This window comes from Xiphias gladius, chromosome 6 (assembly GCF_016859285.1).
Source record: "Xiphias gladius isolate SHS-SW01 ecotype Sanya breed wild chromosome 6, ASM1685928v1, whole genome shotgun sequence".
Taxonomy (NCBI): Eukaryota; Metazoa; Chordata; class Actinopteri; order Istiophoriformes; family Xiphiidae; genus Xiphias; species Xiphias gladius.
The window spans coordinates 364,341-379,259 of record NC_053405.1 but is presented as its reverse complement, the minus strand read 5'-3'; the positions used below and the strand labels follow the sequence as shown (position 1 = coordinate 379,259).

At 40.9% G+C, this 14,919-nt stretch overlaps 1 protein-coding gene across 5 annotated transcripts in view; it reads right to left on the bottom strand.

Annotated features, from left to right (window-relative positions):
• cdc14ab (cell division cycle 14Ab) overlaps window positions 1-14,919 on the bottom strand; it is a 36,055-nt gene that overhangs the window by 18,795 nt on the left and 2,341 nt on the right. For all 5 annotated transcript variants that reach the window (XM_040128507.1, XM_040128506.1, XM_040128505.1 and 2 more), the window contains exons 3-7: window positions 13,748-13,823; window positions 10,526-10,618; window positions 8,158-8,237; window positions 1,422-1,488; window positions 657-719 (exon numbers count right to left, since the gene is read on the bottom strand). In XM_040128507.1, the coding sequence (XP_039984441.1) occupies window positions 657-719; window positions 1,422-1,488; window positions 8,158-8,237; window positions 10,526-10,618; window positions 13,748-13,823 (379 nt within the window). The remainder of the gene's footprint in view (window positions 1-656; window positions 720-1,421; window positions 1,489-8,157; window positions 8,238-10,525; window positions 10,619-13,747; window positions 13,824-14,919) is intronic.

The window sequence follows — 14,919 nt, the reverse complement described above, 5'->3', positions numbered from 1 at the left end:
CAGAACCAGGGGTGTTCTTCCATGATTAAAACAGCAGCACCCAGGTCAGACTGACGTTAAATGGAAGATCAGCTGCAGTCTAATTTTCTGAACCTCATTCGCAACATCTCATTCAGCAGTGAACATGTCTTTTCTGTTTCCTGCTGCGGAGCAAAGAGCCCGAATCTACACTGAGAGTTAACTGGACTAACTTTTAGATTCTTTACAAGCTGTTTCATATTTTAATTGTTTCACAAACATTTTATCTTCTCTCAAATATAATGTCCTCTGCTTTCTTCTGTCTTTTTTGTCTGATTTGGGATTAATCATTTCCTATGTTATTTTCTTACATCTTGCTTTTGTGTTATTTGATCATCTCAATTTCGTGAAAATTTGCACTGAGTTTGGTGAACGTTTCCAAATTTGTTGTGCTAGTTTTTGTTGAACATTTTCTGTTTAGTTCAGTTGTGAGATCTAATAAAAGCTTGTGAAAAGCTGAGATGACCTGCTGACACGTCAAAAGGTTTTTCTTCTTCTACCTAAATAATTTAAGACTCTGTAGCTCTGCAGTGTTCAGGAGGAACACTGACTAGTGCTGGTTTCACTCTCTACAGGTGTCACAGTAGCTGATTAGCACTGAGCTCGGTGTTGTTACTGGTCCTGGGATTGGTTTTTACCTCATAGTGTTCGTACTCGTCCACGTCAAAGGTTTCAAAGTCGAAGAAGCCGTGCTGCAGAGCCTGAAACACACAAACAGCTCAGACTGTAAACAAATTTAACTCAAGAATATGAAAACTATTTTCAAGAACTGACAACAACCACTGCAGCTATTTTCATAATTGATCGTCCTAGGTATTTTTTTAGGCAAAAAGTGAAAAAAAGAGCAGGTTCCAGTTTCTGAAATGTGAGGATTTGATGCCTTTCTTTGTCCAATATTAAAGTAAATTGAATATTTTTGGGTTTGGACTGTTGGTTGGACAAATCAAGACATCTGAAGACTTTTCACTGTATTGTGAAATCTTATAGACAAAACAATCTATCAATCAAGAAAATAAGATAAAATAGACCATGTCATGTTAGACCAGCCAATTCTGTTATTAAATCTCAGTTACAGACTCATATGTACATTTAGTCCCAGCCTTCTTTTCCCTCCAGATGCCCAGATACTTTATATTCATCCTAGATTCATTGTCTGTTAGCCCCTTTTTCTGTTAACAACTCTGTAACCCTCTGTTTTTGTAAACATGCTATAAAATAAAGATTATTATTACTAATGTTAATATAAGCATGTCCCCTCCAACCAAATGTCTTCATTTAATCTCTCCCACTAAATCCGTGCGGGAGGTCACACGGGTGACACAGTGAAGTGTGAGTGACTTCATTATCTCAGGGTGAAGATGTCATCCATGCAGCCAATCAGAGCAGAGAAACACTGAACTCACCTTCCTGATGCCCTGCAGACAGTCCAGCAGTGTGAGGTTGTAGCTGCAGTTTCCAAAGGAAGCGTCCCTGTAAAGAGACAGAGAGACAGAGAGTCAGAGACAGACACAGAGAGACCGAGACACGAGAGAGAGAGACAGGCACAGAGAGACAGTGACAGAGACAGTGACACAAGAGAGACACAGGCAGAAGGAGAGAGACAGACACAGAGAAACGGACACCAGAGAGAGAGAGACAGGCACAGAGAGACAGTGACAGAGACAGTGGCACAAGAGAAAGGGACAACAGAGAGACACAGGCAGAAGGAGAGAGACAGACACAGAGACACGGACACCAGAGAGAGAGAGACAGGCACAGAGAGACAGTGACAGAGACAGTGACACAAGAGACATAGACACCAGAGAGACAGGCACAGAGAGACAGTGACACAAGAGACAGAGACAACAGAGATACACAGGCAGAAGGACAGAGACAGACACAGAGAGACAGTGACACGAGAGAGAGAGACAGGCTCAGAGAGACAGTGACACAAGAGAAAGAGACACCAGAGAGACACAGGCAGAAGGACAGAGACAGACACAGAGACACGGACACGAGAGAGAGAGAGACAGGCACAGAGAGACAGTGACAGAGACAGTGACACAAGAGACAGAGACACTGACACAAGAGACAGAGAGACAGAGAGAAAGACACAAGAGACAGAGGCAGACACAGAGAGAGATAGAAGGAGAAATGCAGACACAAGAGAGAGACGAGAGAGACACAGACACAAGAGACAGAGACAGAAGCAGAGACAGAGACACAAGACAGAAACAGACACAGAGACAGAGAGACACAGACACACGGAGACATAGAAAGAGAGATGCAGACAGAAGAGACAGAGACACAAGAGGGAGACACAGACACAGAGAGACAGTGACACGAGAGAGAGAGACAGACAGAAGAGAGACAGTGACACGAGAGAGAGAGACAGACACAGAGAGAGAGACAGTGACAGAGACAGTGACACAAGAGACAGAGACACTGACACAAGAGACAGAGAGACACACACAGAAGAACAGAGACATAGACAGAGACACAGAGAGACAGAGACAGGAGAAGAGAGAGAGACAGAAGAGAGACACAGAGAGAGAGACAGAGACAGAAGACAGAGAGACACAGAGAGAGAGAGACACAGAGACAGAGACAGAGAGACACAGAGAGACAGAGAGAGAGAGAGACAGAGAGAGAGAGAGACAGAGACAGAGAGAGACAGTCAGGGAGACGGAGACAGAGACAGAGACAATGAGTAAAAACCAGCTGAGTGATTATTGATTATTACTGATGATTATTGATGACCGGGGGCTACAGACCACGAGACCAACACGTCTTCATCGCGTCTTAAAACTTTTAACAAGCCTCACTGATGTCTCCTGTTCGATTTACTTTAGTTCTGATGTGCTTTATTTGTTTCCTTTATTTTTTATTCAGTTTCCTTTTCTCCACTGTTCGTGGCCTAACTATTTTATTTCTGTATTATTTTTTATTTCGATTTTCCCATGTAAAGCAATTTGTGACTGTTTTGAGAAGTGGCATATAAATAAAGTTTATTATTATTGAATGCTTCTGTCTGCAGACGTAAACCAGTCATCATGAAATACAGTTGTTTTCTGAGCTCTCACAGAAGAGGAGCTGCAGCTGACAGTTACAGCTCTCTGACTGTCATCAGCAGCAGGTCCAGGATCAGCAGCAGACGTTAAGCACACATCAACACTGAACCACTGATTCCCAAACTCTGGGAAGTGGGCCGGTATCGGGCCTCTGAACATTTGCCTCTGGACCAAGAGACGTCTGAATAATAATTATTTCATGTTTTAGTCTATTTTCGCAGTAACAACCTTGAACTTGTGCAGCTGTTTTCCTAAATACTTCCTGTCCCTCGACAACAACAATATACTGATTTAGGCCGTTGTCCCTGGGATGATGACTCAAAATCGAAGCGGTTGTTGAATCCTTTACATAGCTGGGGGTAAAAATCTCCAAATTTTACTACTCCTCTAGAACAGTGCAAAGAGGACGTCAAACGATGGTCTATTTTACCGTTATCTCTTACTGGGAGAATAAACTCTGTAAAGATGAGCGTCGTACCTTCGTTTCTATATTTGTTCCAAGCCATACCTGTTTTCATACCACAATCATTCAACCAGAGGATCTCTTCCTTTATTTGGGATAATAAATCAACACGCCAGGGGAAAGAATTTATGGAGAGACCAGAGTAGCCAGGTGGGCTCTCCCTTCCAATCCTGTGCTCATATTACTAGGCTTCAAATTTTAATGCCATCTCCCTGTGGTTAAAGGACTGGAATGGTGCGGCCCCTGCTCCCTGCTTTGCTCTGCGCTCCTGTGCCACCACTAGTTAATAATATTTATGGAAACACAATTGTAACCCTCTCACTACACATTGTGAGTATTGAGAACAATTCTATTCACTCCCCTATAGTACACAATCACCTTCTCCAACCATCTTTATTAGACGAAGGCCTCCAGCTTTTGTATGACAAGTGTATATGTGGCACCGGGACCGGTACATTAACACTTTTTCCAGTTTTGTACAATTATCCAAAAAATTCGGACTGACTAGTATTCATTTGTTCTGGTACTTGCACATCAAGGAATTTGCATGTGAAAAATTTGCTAATTTTCCAATTACCCCCCATTATCTTGCCTGGATTCCTTGTTAACTTGCTCAATAAGGGTAGAGTCTCGATGACACTCGGCTCACGGGTAGATATAATCCCTCTCTCTCGCATATTCGAGTACAATGGGAAAATAATCTAGAGCATCCCGCTGTCAGATGAGGAATGGGGCATGGCTCTTCTATATGCTAAAGACATGCCTTAATACAATTCTAACTTGCAAGGATATTCCCAAAACTAAGTCCTATATGTGACAGGTGCAAACAGATGCCAGCAACCGTCTACCACATGCAGTGGCTCTGCCCAAAACTTGCCCCTTTCTGGTCATCCTTTTTGGGCACCATTTCTAAGGCTTATGGCTGTAATATTATACCCACTCCTACAATTGCTATTTTTTGGTGTACTCTCAGTTTGACTTGATTCTATTCTCCCTACTGTCATACAGAAAGTCCGTTGCCTTTCCCCTCTATTAGCTAGACGCTCAGTTCTGTTTAAATGGAAGGATGTAACCCCTTCATCGCACAAACAATGGATCAAACATGTAAAAAAAAAAAAAATCGGATGTACCCTCAACGGCTCCATTAAGAGATTTTACAAAACCTGGGGCCCATTAATAAACTATGTGAAAAGCTTACCTGGCTTGGAACTACGGACACACACCACAACAGGTCTGTCCCATTTATGCTTAAATACACTGTGATGCACATGTTTTTTGTTTCTGTTCTTTTTCTGGTTTTGTTTTTTTGTGATCTGTCTGTTCCGGATGTTGTTGTTGCCTTTGTTTTGTGTATTGTTCTGGTATTTCTTATATTTGTACATATTTATACCATGAGATAATGGCTTGTGTGAATGTTTTGTCTGATAAATGAAAAAATCTCTATAAGTAAAGTGTTTTTAAAAAAATCTAAATGTTTAAATTCTCTGTTCAAAAAAAAGACACAGTAAAGGTTGTAGAACAGAAATGATCATATCCTATAGGTAATCAATACTCATCACCACATTTCAACACTCAGAAGGAATGGACGTCTGTGCGAGGACACATCCTTAGTTACTGAGAGACCCACTTGTATTTTTCAATTTAGTCAGTAACCATCACAACGGAGTGTACAGAGTATTAAGTGAAGCTTCATGTTTTATAGGACAGTTTAACATCGGAGCTGCTCTGTGGAGCTTTGGACTCTGCATAGTGACACATATCAACTCATGTTAATAAAAATCCATAAATAAACAGGATATAAGAGAAAATGAACAGAGGCAGTGGGGTCTGTGTTAAATCTATCTTTCAATCTAGATGATGATTTGATAACAGCTGGATCTTTTGACTGCATCAATGAGGTTGTTTCTTCTGATGTAAAAGACTGTTAGTGGAGCTTTGAGCTCAGATTATTGACAGGCACAGTCAGGTAGAGACAGGCACAGCCAGGGACAGACTAGTACAGACTGGTACAGCATGGTAAGGTCAGGTACAGTCAGGTACAGGTTTGTTGAAGTGTAAAAACACAAGTCTAAACTTGGTGTCCTCTGTGTTGGGAAAGGGCCTTATGTTTAACTGCAGCTCTACATCAAAACCTGGACCGGTTTCTGGTTTGTAACACAGAGCTGGAGTGCTGCACCTGTCTGTGACATCATCACCACTGACCAATGACAGGAGGAGCTGAAGGCTGATATCACAGGTCTTTCTGAATTAGTGTTAATTTCATTATTGAAAACTATGACTAAATATGTTTGTCAATGTCCTTTCTTTCCATGAGTGAGACGAGACGATGACAAGACAGCACGACACCATTAAACACTGTGACTTTATCAACATACAATAGCGTTGACTAAAAAAGACGACACTAAAATGTAGTTTAAAACATAAACTCTATATTCCTGTTGATGAAAAAAGAGGAGACTAAATTACATAAACATTGACATCATTTATATGTCCTTCTTTTATTGGTTGCGTTGTTCATTTCTCTTCCTGCGTGCTCCAATCATCTGTCCGGTGATTCTGCACAGCAGCAGCGAACCCATGAACGCACCGCCACCAGCGTTAGACTGGACCGAGCTATGATCAGATAACACACAGTGAAGGGAAGAGAACAGGACGGTAATAAAATGCGTTGCCATTTGGACCCACTTCAAATATAACGGCACCGAGAAAAAAAGTGAGCGTGTGGTAACTTACTGTCAGGAGAGAAGCACCGACAAAACCACCGGGAAGGAAACCACAAACCCTAAGAGACTCCTTCAGGTGCACCACACAGAAACTGAGGTGACCTAAGGTTAAGATTCTAAATAACCTTACTTTACTGTTAAAGCTGTATTAAGCCAATTACGACAGGCAGCGCTGTAACATTATCTATGAGCATCTCACAACAAAGGGGCACTGCTACATTGCTTGCAGATGGGGATTTAGTCTATATTCAGTGTGTGAATCTTCAACTTCATTATCACAATAGTGTCAGACTCTCACTGAGCTGATATCATTCATCTCATCAGTCATAGATTCCACTACATCACGGAGGGAGGGGGAGTCTTATCCCAGAGACCATATATTAAATTACATTTAAATAAATGAAAGCGATGAGCCAGTTTACGGATTAAAAAGTTCAGGTTAATCTTCATCCGCAGGGCTGCAACTAACAATTATTGTCACTATCATCATTGATAAATAATCCTCACATCTGAAAAGCTGGGACAAATGCGTTTTGGGTATTTTTGCTTTAAACAAAATTAAACAGCTAATCAATTATCAAAATAGTTTCCAATTAATTTCCAACAATGGACTAAATGACTAATCTTTGCAGCTCTAGACTGCAGTTGAACTTTTTCCCTGTTGCAAAGCGCCTGAGGATGACAGTAAACACACACCTGCAGTGAGCTGCTTCTCACAGATATTAGCTGATAACAGTGTTTACATCAAACCAAACCTTTACCGAGGTGGAGAACAACTAAAGTGTGTTTACCTTCTGTCAGCACAACCGCAAATCAACATTTTCTCTACAGGCTTTTTCTGTGTGACAATTCATTGCACAGTATAGAATGTGAAGATTTAGCCACAGTCTGTTAATAACTGACATCTCAAAGTCCTAACAACCCTCAGTGATAGCAGAACAGCTGTGTCGGTATTTAACTCAATTTAAAAGGCCATGCAGCTGTTTGAACGATGACAGTAGGCAAATATTCAGGCCATTTACTGTAAAATGAACAGTACCAGTGTTTCATTCTGCTCTCAGACAGTCAGTGAACGCCTCACTGGAGGGGGTGTGTCTTCGCATGTTTAATCCATCAGCAGCCTGCAGATTTCAGAGCTCCTCATCACACTGACAGAAGAACAGTCCTCCTCCACCCAACAACACTCTGCTGTTATATAACCACTCAGTGTGTGTGTGTTTGGGGTGACAACAAAAAGCCCTTTATCCTCCACACACACACACACACACACACACACACACACACACACACACACACACACACACACACACAACCACACACACAGCCTTCTTTCTTCTCTCAGGTTGTGCCTTAGAAACAACAAACTGAACCTTCAAACTAACTTTATTCCTAATGTTTTCAGCTGCTGTCGATCTGCTGTCAGGTATTTTCATCTTCTCTGATGTGTTTGCTGTGCTTGAGATTTTTACTAAGGTAGAAACAGAAACGCAAAAATATTTCTTCTCTGATGGAAAATTATTGCTGTCATAACTTCTAACTCTTATCAGTGCCAGAGTCGCATTGGATGCATGTTGTGGAGGTCAGCCTATCTGGAGGAAACGTCTCTGTCCCTGAGGGACAACAGCCCCTCTCTCTGTTGGAAATGACGGCCCAGCTCTATGCACTGTTGAACTTGTGCTTTTCAAATGTCACTGTGCATCACAGCTACTCAACTCTGAGCTGCCAGACCTTTTCCACCCATGGGTTTGATATTGGTCTGTACTCTGCTGGTTCGCAGCACTAAAGACTCGGAACAGAAGATCGGTTACCGTTTCCTCACAGGGTTAGAGGTCAACTCAAGACTTAGTACTGTAGTAGCACTGCAGTATATCTGTAGTATTCCTGCAGCAGTGGACAGACTGACCTGAAGGGCATGTATGAGGCATTTGAACCAGAGATCAGAGCTCTGTAGGCTTCCTCTGGAGTTTTCTTCAGGTAGATCACCTGAAACACAGAGACAGAGAAAGAGTCAGATGAAATGAAAAGATGTGTGTTGGTGTTGACCACTAGGGTTCATTTTTCATACCAGTCATACCAGAAAAGACATTTAGAGCTAAACTTGGCTTGTTTTCTTGAGACAGATTATTTAGCCCACACTTGAAATATTGCATTAGTGCATATACTTGACATTGCTGCTGAATACTGTAACATTAAATTGACATGACATTCAGAATACCTGCTGCATAGCTACACTATGTAATGACTGTAATGACAAACTGCTGGTAAGTCTCAGTTTTCATGTCTTCATTTTGTTGGTGGATGAACATTACTGCAGAGTAAATTTCCAGCTTCAGTTTTCTTTACATCCATTATTCAACACACACACACACACACACGTGTGTCAGTAACATATCAGGTCTACCTGATCAGGTCAATCTGTTCTATCTGTACAGATCTATATTTAGACTGCAGCGAACATCACACACAGATAAACGGCACACTGACTTACCTTCATACTGTCAGTATGTCAGTTACGGTACAACACGAGATAACAAACATGAACGTCTGAAGAACCGTGTCGACTGTCTGAGTCTCAGTAACATCAAAACGTCAAAATACTGATGGTGGGGCTGGCACATAAGGCCAAAAATATTAGCACTTTTTCTTTTCTCATTGATCGAAAATAATCTACACACCATTAATGGGTTCTGATAAGCAATACTGAATTTAACACAACTTGTTTAAGAAAACTCCACAGGGAGCTTTTAATTTGAAGTTCAAGGCGAGGACACAGTCAAGTTTAGGACTGAATCCTAAATAAATCAAATAAAAGTTTCTTATGGTCCTAAAATATCATTTATTTTTGATTCAGTAATTCTCTTCCCTCAGCAGCCGACATAAGCAACAAGCCTCTACATAAACACTACAGTACACAGATCAACACGTTCTGCTGCACATGTTGGCTACAGCACACTGCTACTCTCAGCTGTATTTACTTTTATGTGCCACATAATAGTCAATAATTAAAATGTATAAATCAGAAAAATGTGACATCGACTGGTCTGGTTCCTGACAGTGAAGTCAGACAGGGGTGACTGCTGGTGGGGTTTGAACTAACATTGCTACAGACGTTGTTGGTGCTGCAGTCTGACTCTGTCCTTCTTTTTACTCAGTGGGACGGTAACGTCACCTTTTCACATCGTGGAAAAGTTTTGCTGTGGTTCGTCTTTGTCGACACAGGTCTCAGCATATTTTACAAAAAGGTATCGCTCTGGTGTATCCAGCTTTAGAGATCTGAGCCATTTCCAAATGACAGAGGTTGTGTGACCTCTCTTCACCACAGATATTTTCCTTTGTTTCGGCCATACATACATACATACATCAGCTAGGTAACCCTGCTGCTGTAGCCTGACAGGGGTGTGCAGATGAGCGCTGACCCAAATAAAGAATAGATACATTTATCATAATTTACTCATCAGTTTATCGTCGTTATTGTGGGAATTTTTCCTTGAAAACTACTGAGATCCTTCTATCGCCGAGCCCTTTCACAATGCAACGTGAAAATCATAATCTTAATGAATTTTGTAACTCCTGTCGTTACTCTTTAACCTAATCGAAGGAAGATCATCATGCTAGAAGTTTTTGAACTACAGTTCCCATAATGCTTCGAGGGATGTAAACAGACAGTATGATGTTGCCATGGATTCAGTGAGTCAGCTGTATTTTTAGCCTGTATTTGTTTCTATTCAGTCAAACTGTCCCATTAAAAGCTGCTGAATCAGCTGTGATCAGCTCCTGTTGCAGTGTAGCCGTGGACGTACAGACAACTGTCGCTGGGTCACTGTGATACTGAAGGAAACTTAAAAACAGGAAGATTCTGAATGAAGTTCTGCAGCCTCTTTTTCCTCTGGTTTCTAAGTGGATTTCTGGAGGTTTATTTTGGAGGGACATCAGAGATCATGATGTCCTCAGGAAGTGGACCTCACAATGAATCATATGAGACATGTGTTTCATGTCTCTGTTCGTTCAGATCTGACTCAGATAGGATTTATTTCTGATGAAAATGACATCAGTGTGCCTCTAAGGGCTTTATCTTAAGAGACAGGATCTTCGTCTCCTCCACCATCCTCTGTGACACTGCAGCTGCTCCAACTGCTGACAAACTACAATAACTAACTCCCACACTCTCCTGCGCCCCCTGGGGAGGCCCTTTGCATTCTGAAAACTTCTGCTTTATCAACAGAAGCCCAGTATATTATTATTCCAACGGGAAGAGGAAGTGATGTACTCACAGCGTATCCTCCGATCAGCACCGCAGCGTTGGACCTCTTTCTCTGGTCGAAGCTGGTGTAGTGAACGATTCGTTTCCTGGTCAAAGTGAAGGACTGCAGAGAAGAAGAAGAAAACACAGCATGAGCACTGTTAGAGCTGCAAGGATTAGACAACTAGTCAACTAGTCAATCAACAATGTCAGCAAATCAAAACCACCAACAATATTCTGTTTTCCTCTGTTTTCTATCACAGTAACTGAATCTTTTTGGGTGTTGGACAAAATGACACATCTGAACAAGAAACTGGAGCGGATATTTAGCACTATTTTATGACATGTAATGATAATTTGATTAATCTGTTGAAGCAAAAAATAAATGACAGGTTAAAAACAGTCTGACCGGATGAAGCGTGAAACGGACGTTGAGCTGCAGATGCTCACAGTCAACTGTTAAACCATCATCTGTCATTATTTTCTCATTAGTAACTAACTGGTGACACATCCGTCTCATTCATCGTGCGGTGTGTACAACATTCAAAATAACAACAGACATCCACTGTTTCTTCAGTCTTATGGAAGCAAAGCAAGGCAGCAGCGATGTGATTAGTGAAATGTAATCACTGCTGGATGCTTTACGTATACATCATCCATCGGAATTCATGCGGCTTCCACTCCCCTCTATAACAGTTAAATAAGCTCATTTCAAGTTTTAAGGTTCACAAATTCAGATAGAAAAATATGTCCACTGTATAAAACAACTGTATTTAGACTAATCCAATTCAGCTGCGTGATCTAAAAAGTCAAGTCGGGTCAAAAAATGACTTTGTTTTCGACCAAACGACTGAGAAAATAATCAGCAGATTAATAAACTAGAGACCATCACAGCAGCTGCGACGCCCGTGAGCATGTTGACGTTCAGACCCATGAGTCCTCAGTAGTCCTCGCTACATCATTACGTGTGTACTCAGTAGTCAATACTCCAATATTACATGAGTACTCAGTACTAATGGGTTGGACCACACCCATCTTTGAACTCAGCCTTCATTTTGATCTCAACGACAAACGTGTGAAGTCTGGTGACTGCGACTCGCAAAATCTGTCCCCAGACAGACACCTGCCAAAGTCCTCAAACCTCCTCTGCGTTAGTTCCTGCTACAGTAGGTGTCTTCAGGACCACATTTTGCCATGATCACACACACAATAGACAAACATACACACACAGACAATACACAATACATACACACACACACACACACACACACGCACACACACAATAAGAAACGCACACAAACACTCAAACCAGATTAGTTCAAAACCCAGTATGTGGCTGGACCGCCCTTGAGTCGGTGTTAATGCTGGATTTATAATGTTGGATTGTTGACATGTCTGTGGTTCTTTTCAACATGTGGGAGATATCGTTGTCCCCAGAAACTCATATCTCCCGCTCTGAATTACAAGTCGGAGGTTTTTCACACTCAGCTCCTCGTAACTCAAGTTTAAACGATGTGATGTGAACGCACCAAAAAAAACAACATACTTCACAATTTTATACTAACAGGAAATTATATAATACTTGAGCTGTTGTATGGAGATCACATAGCAACTTTAAATGTCACTGCCCATTCAACTTGGTAATTAGCAGAAAAATTTTATTTTTTGTTTTGTTGATCACATTTAATTTTTTTTATATTTTCAGGCTTAGAGCAGCTTCTCTGTTTTGCTTGTGCAATGCAACATGGGAAAACAGTGTCAATCAAAAACACCATGTCCCTGTTCCAGGCTTCATATTAATTCTAGGCACATTTTTCGGCTGCTGTTTTCACTCTGGAAAAGTGACAAAATAAAGTTTACTCCCAGCAAAAAGTAATCAGACTACAATCTCCTGATTTCTGAGTTTGCTGCTGATGGATTCTCCTACAATGCAATGCAGTAATCAAATGCAGGAGCTGCTACAGCAGGAAAACAATAAAACCAAGCGAAAAAGGAAACAAAAACTTAAATATTAAATCTTTAAAAAAAAAAAAAAAATCACTTCACTCGCTGTGAAGTTTAACTCCATGTTTGATTCACATCCAACGTCAGAAACGGTGATATATGTATGTTAATATTTTGTATATTAACTGCTAAAACAGATTAGTAAAAAATTAATACTGCACATAATTGGTATGTAGTTTGGATTTGAGACACAGCTACACATTTGACTTTTTTCATTACACATTAGCATTTTTCTATTATGAGTACACTACAGTGTGTAAACCTGCAAAAAAAATAGTATGGTGTCTGGTAGTTTCAGGTTCAGCGTTAAACCAGGTGAAGATGATCCAGCTCATGACCTGCAACTGTTTCTTAGTTTTCTTCATTTCACTGACTGACCACAGCGTCTATGAGACTGATCAGAGGGTGTAAATCCAAACCGTCCAGTTGGCCAGTTGTCATGACAAATGACCAGAGTCGACCAGAGGAATGTTGTCACCACAGCAACAAACATCCCACAACAGAAAACACAGCATGTCTTATAGTCTGAAGGAGCTGACACACCACAACAACCGACCTGAGGCCTTATACACAACATACGCTATATACACAATATTCAGCCTGACAACCTGCATCACACAGCTTCACAGCGACCGAATGAAGCTTCAGTGCGGCTGCTCAAACGACCAGCTCTGGCAGCTCTGACAGTTTGGTATTTTCCCGAGCTTGAAGCCGGCTTTGCTTGGCTGTGAGGTGGTTTGGTGTGGAGCGTACAGGTGGGAGGTTCCTTCAAATGAAGCAAAGTTGTTGGTGGAAATTTAATCATTTAATTTAAACACTCCTCAGCCAGTAGATGTATTGAAGTCTGCATCAAAAATCACCATTTAACACGCTTAAAGCAGGAACATTTGTGAATCAGTCTGACAGTATCAGCTGTCCACAGCTGTTTATAGTGTATGAAAAGTTTCTTCTTCAGTTCATTAAATCCCTGTAGTATCTGAAGGCAGCAGGACACATGATGATAAACCCCACAGCCAGAGCTCAGTGACATTCCACACCCTGTTCACTGTGTTTACCTCTATTAAATCACGTTAATGACACCAGGCTGCTACAGAGTAACATCCTCTGAGACCAACCCCTACCGCTCTGCACTGCTGAACCTGTTGAGATGTGTGTGACGGTCTGAATGTGATGTTACGTAACGCTGCATCTGCCCTGTTGCATTCTGGACATACTTGTCGAGGGAAAGTCAGCCGCAGCAGAAACTCACCTTCAACTTCTTGTTGAGTTTGCAGCAGTATCGGTACAACATGGCCAGGTTCAGAGGACCGAAGTCTGCATAGAAACTGGAGACAAACAGAGAGTTTAAATCACTCTGTGTGTAGCTGGATGTACACTAAAGGGTAATCTGTGTGCTGACATGGAAAGTGATGACAAGCGGCAGCGAGTGAAAGTCTCAACTTCAATTCCAAAAATATTTCCTCTTCTTCAAAAACTCTTTACACTTCCCTCTCTGAGCTCTGGACCAACCTGAACCACACAAAGCCCAGGACCATTTTACTGGTTTAAGCCAGGACTAACACTAAACTCTGGGATTAAAATCAGAGTCCAGGACTAACATTTTAATTACAAAAATTGTAATTTTAAAGGCTGAAATTTTCACATTACAAGAGCTGCAATTTGATTACAAGTTTCATCATTAACTTAAATAAAAAGAAACTTCAAAATCTCTGTTGTAGTTAAATTTGATTCTGTGAGATGTCAAAAACAAACCTCAGCTGTTGTCTGGGTAATTTGCTTTCTGGATGTGTCTGTTAGAGACAAACCACTCTTTATAACTTCTGACAGTTAAACATTTTTAAAAAAGGAGATAATTCAGTGTTCTTCAGTATCGACAGTAATCCATCTGATCATTTTCTGTTTACATGTTTCCAGTGCAAACAAGAACTGTAATGGAACACGACTTTTCAGAAATTGTAAATTCACCAAGTCTGTAACTAATTATTACATTAACATTGATTCATTTCTTGATTATTTTTATAACAAGTGTTCAATTGTTCAGTCTATAAAATGTTAAAACAACAGTCTCAGTGTCTAAACATCCACTGGGACGTCTTCAAGTGTCTTGTTTTGTCCAAAACCAAAAATATATTCAGTTACTGTGACAGAAAAATGAGAAAAACTGAAACTCTGACACACCGGAGACACTGACACAGGGGAATCAGAGGAGGTTTTGCTGATAGATGAAATAAAACAATCAATTATCAAAATTGTTGCACATTCATTTCCTGTCACTTGACTAATCAACTAATTGTTTCAGCTCTAAAATTCACCTAAATAAAACCCGTATGTCAGAAAAACAGGGTTCAGTTGTAGCTCACAGATAACTCACTGACTCCATGGTAACATTATACTTTGTGTTTACATCCTCCAGTGCATGAT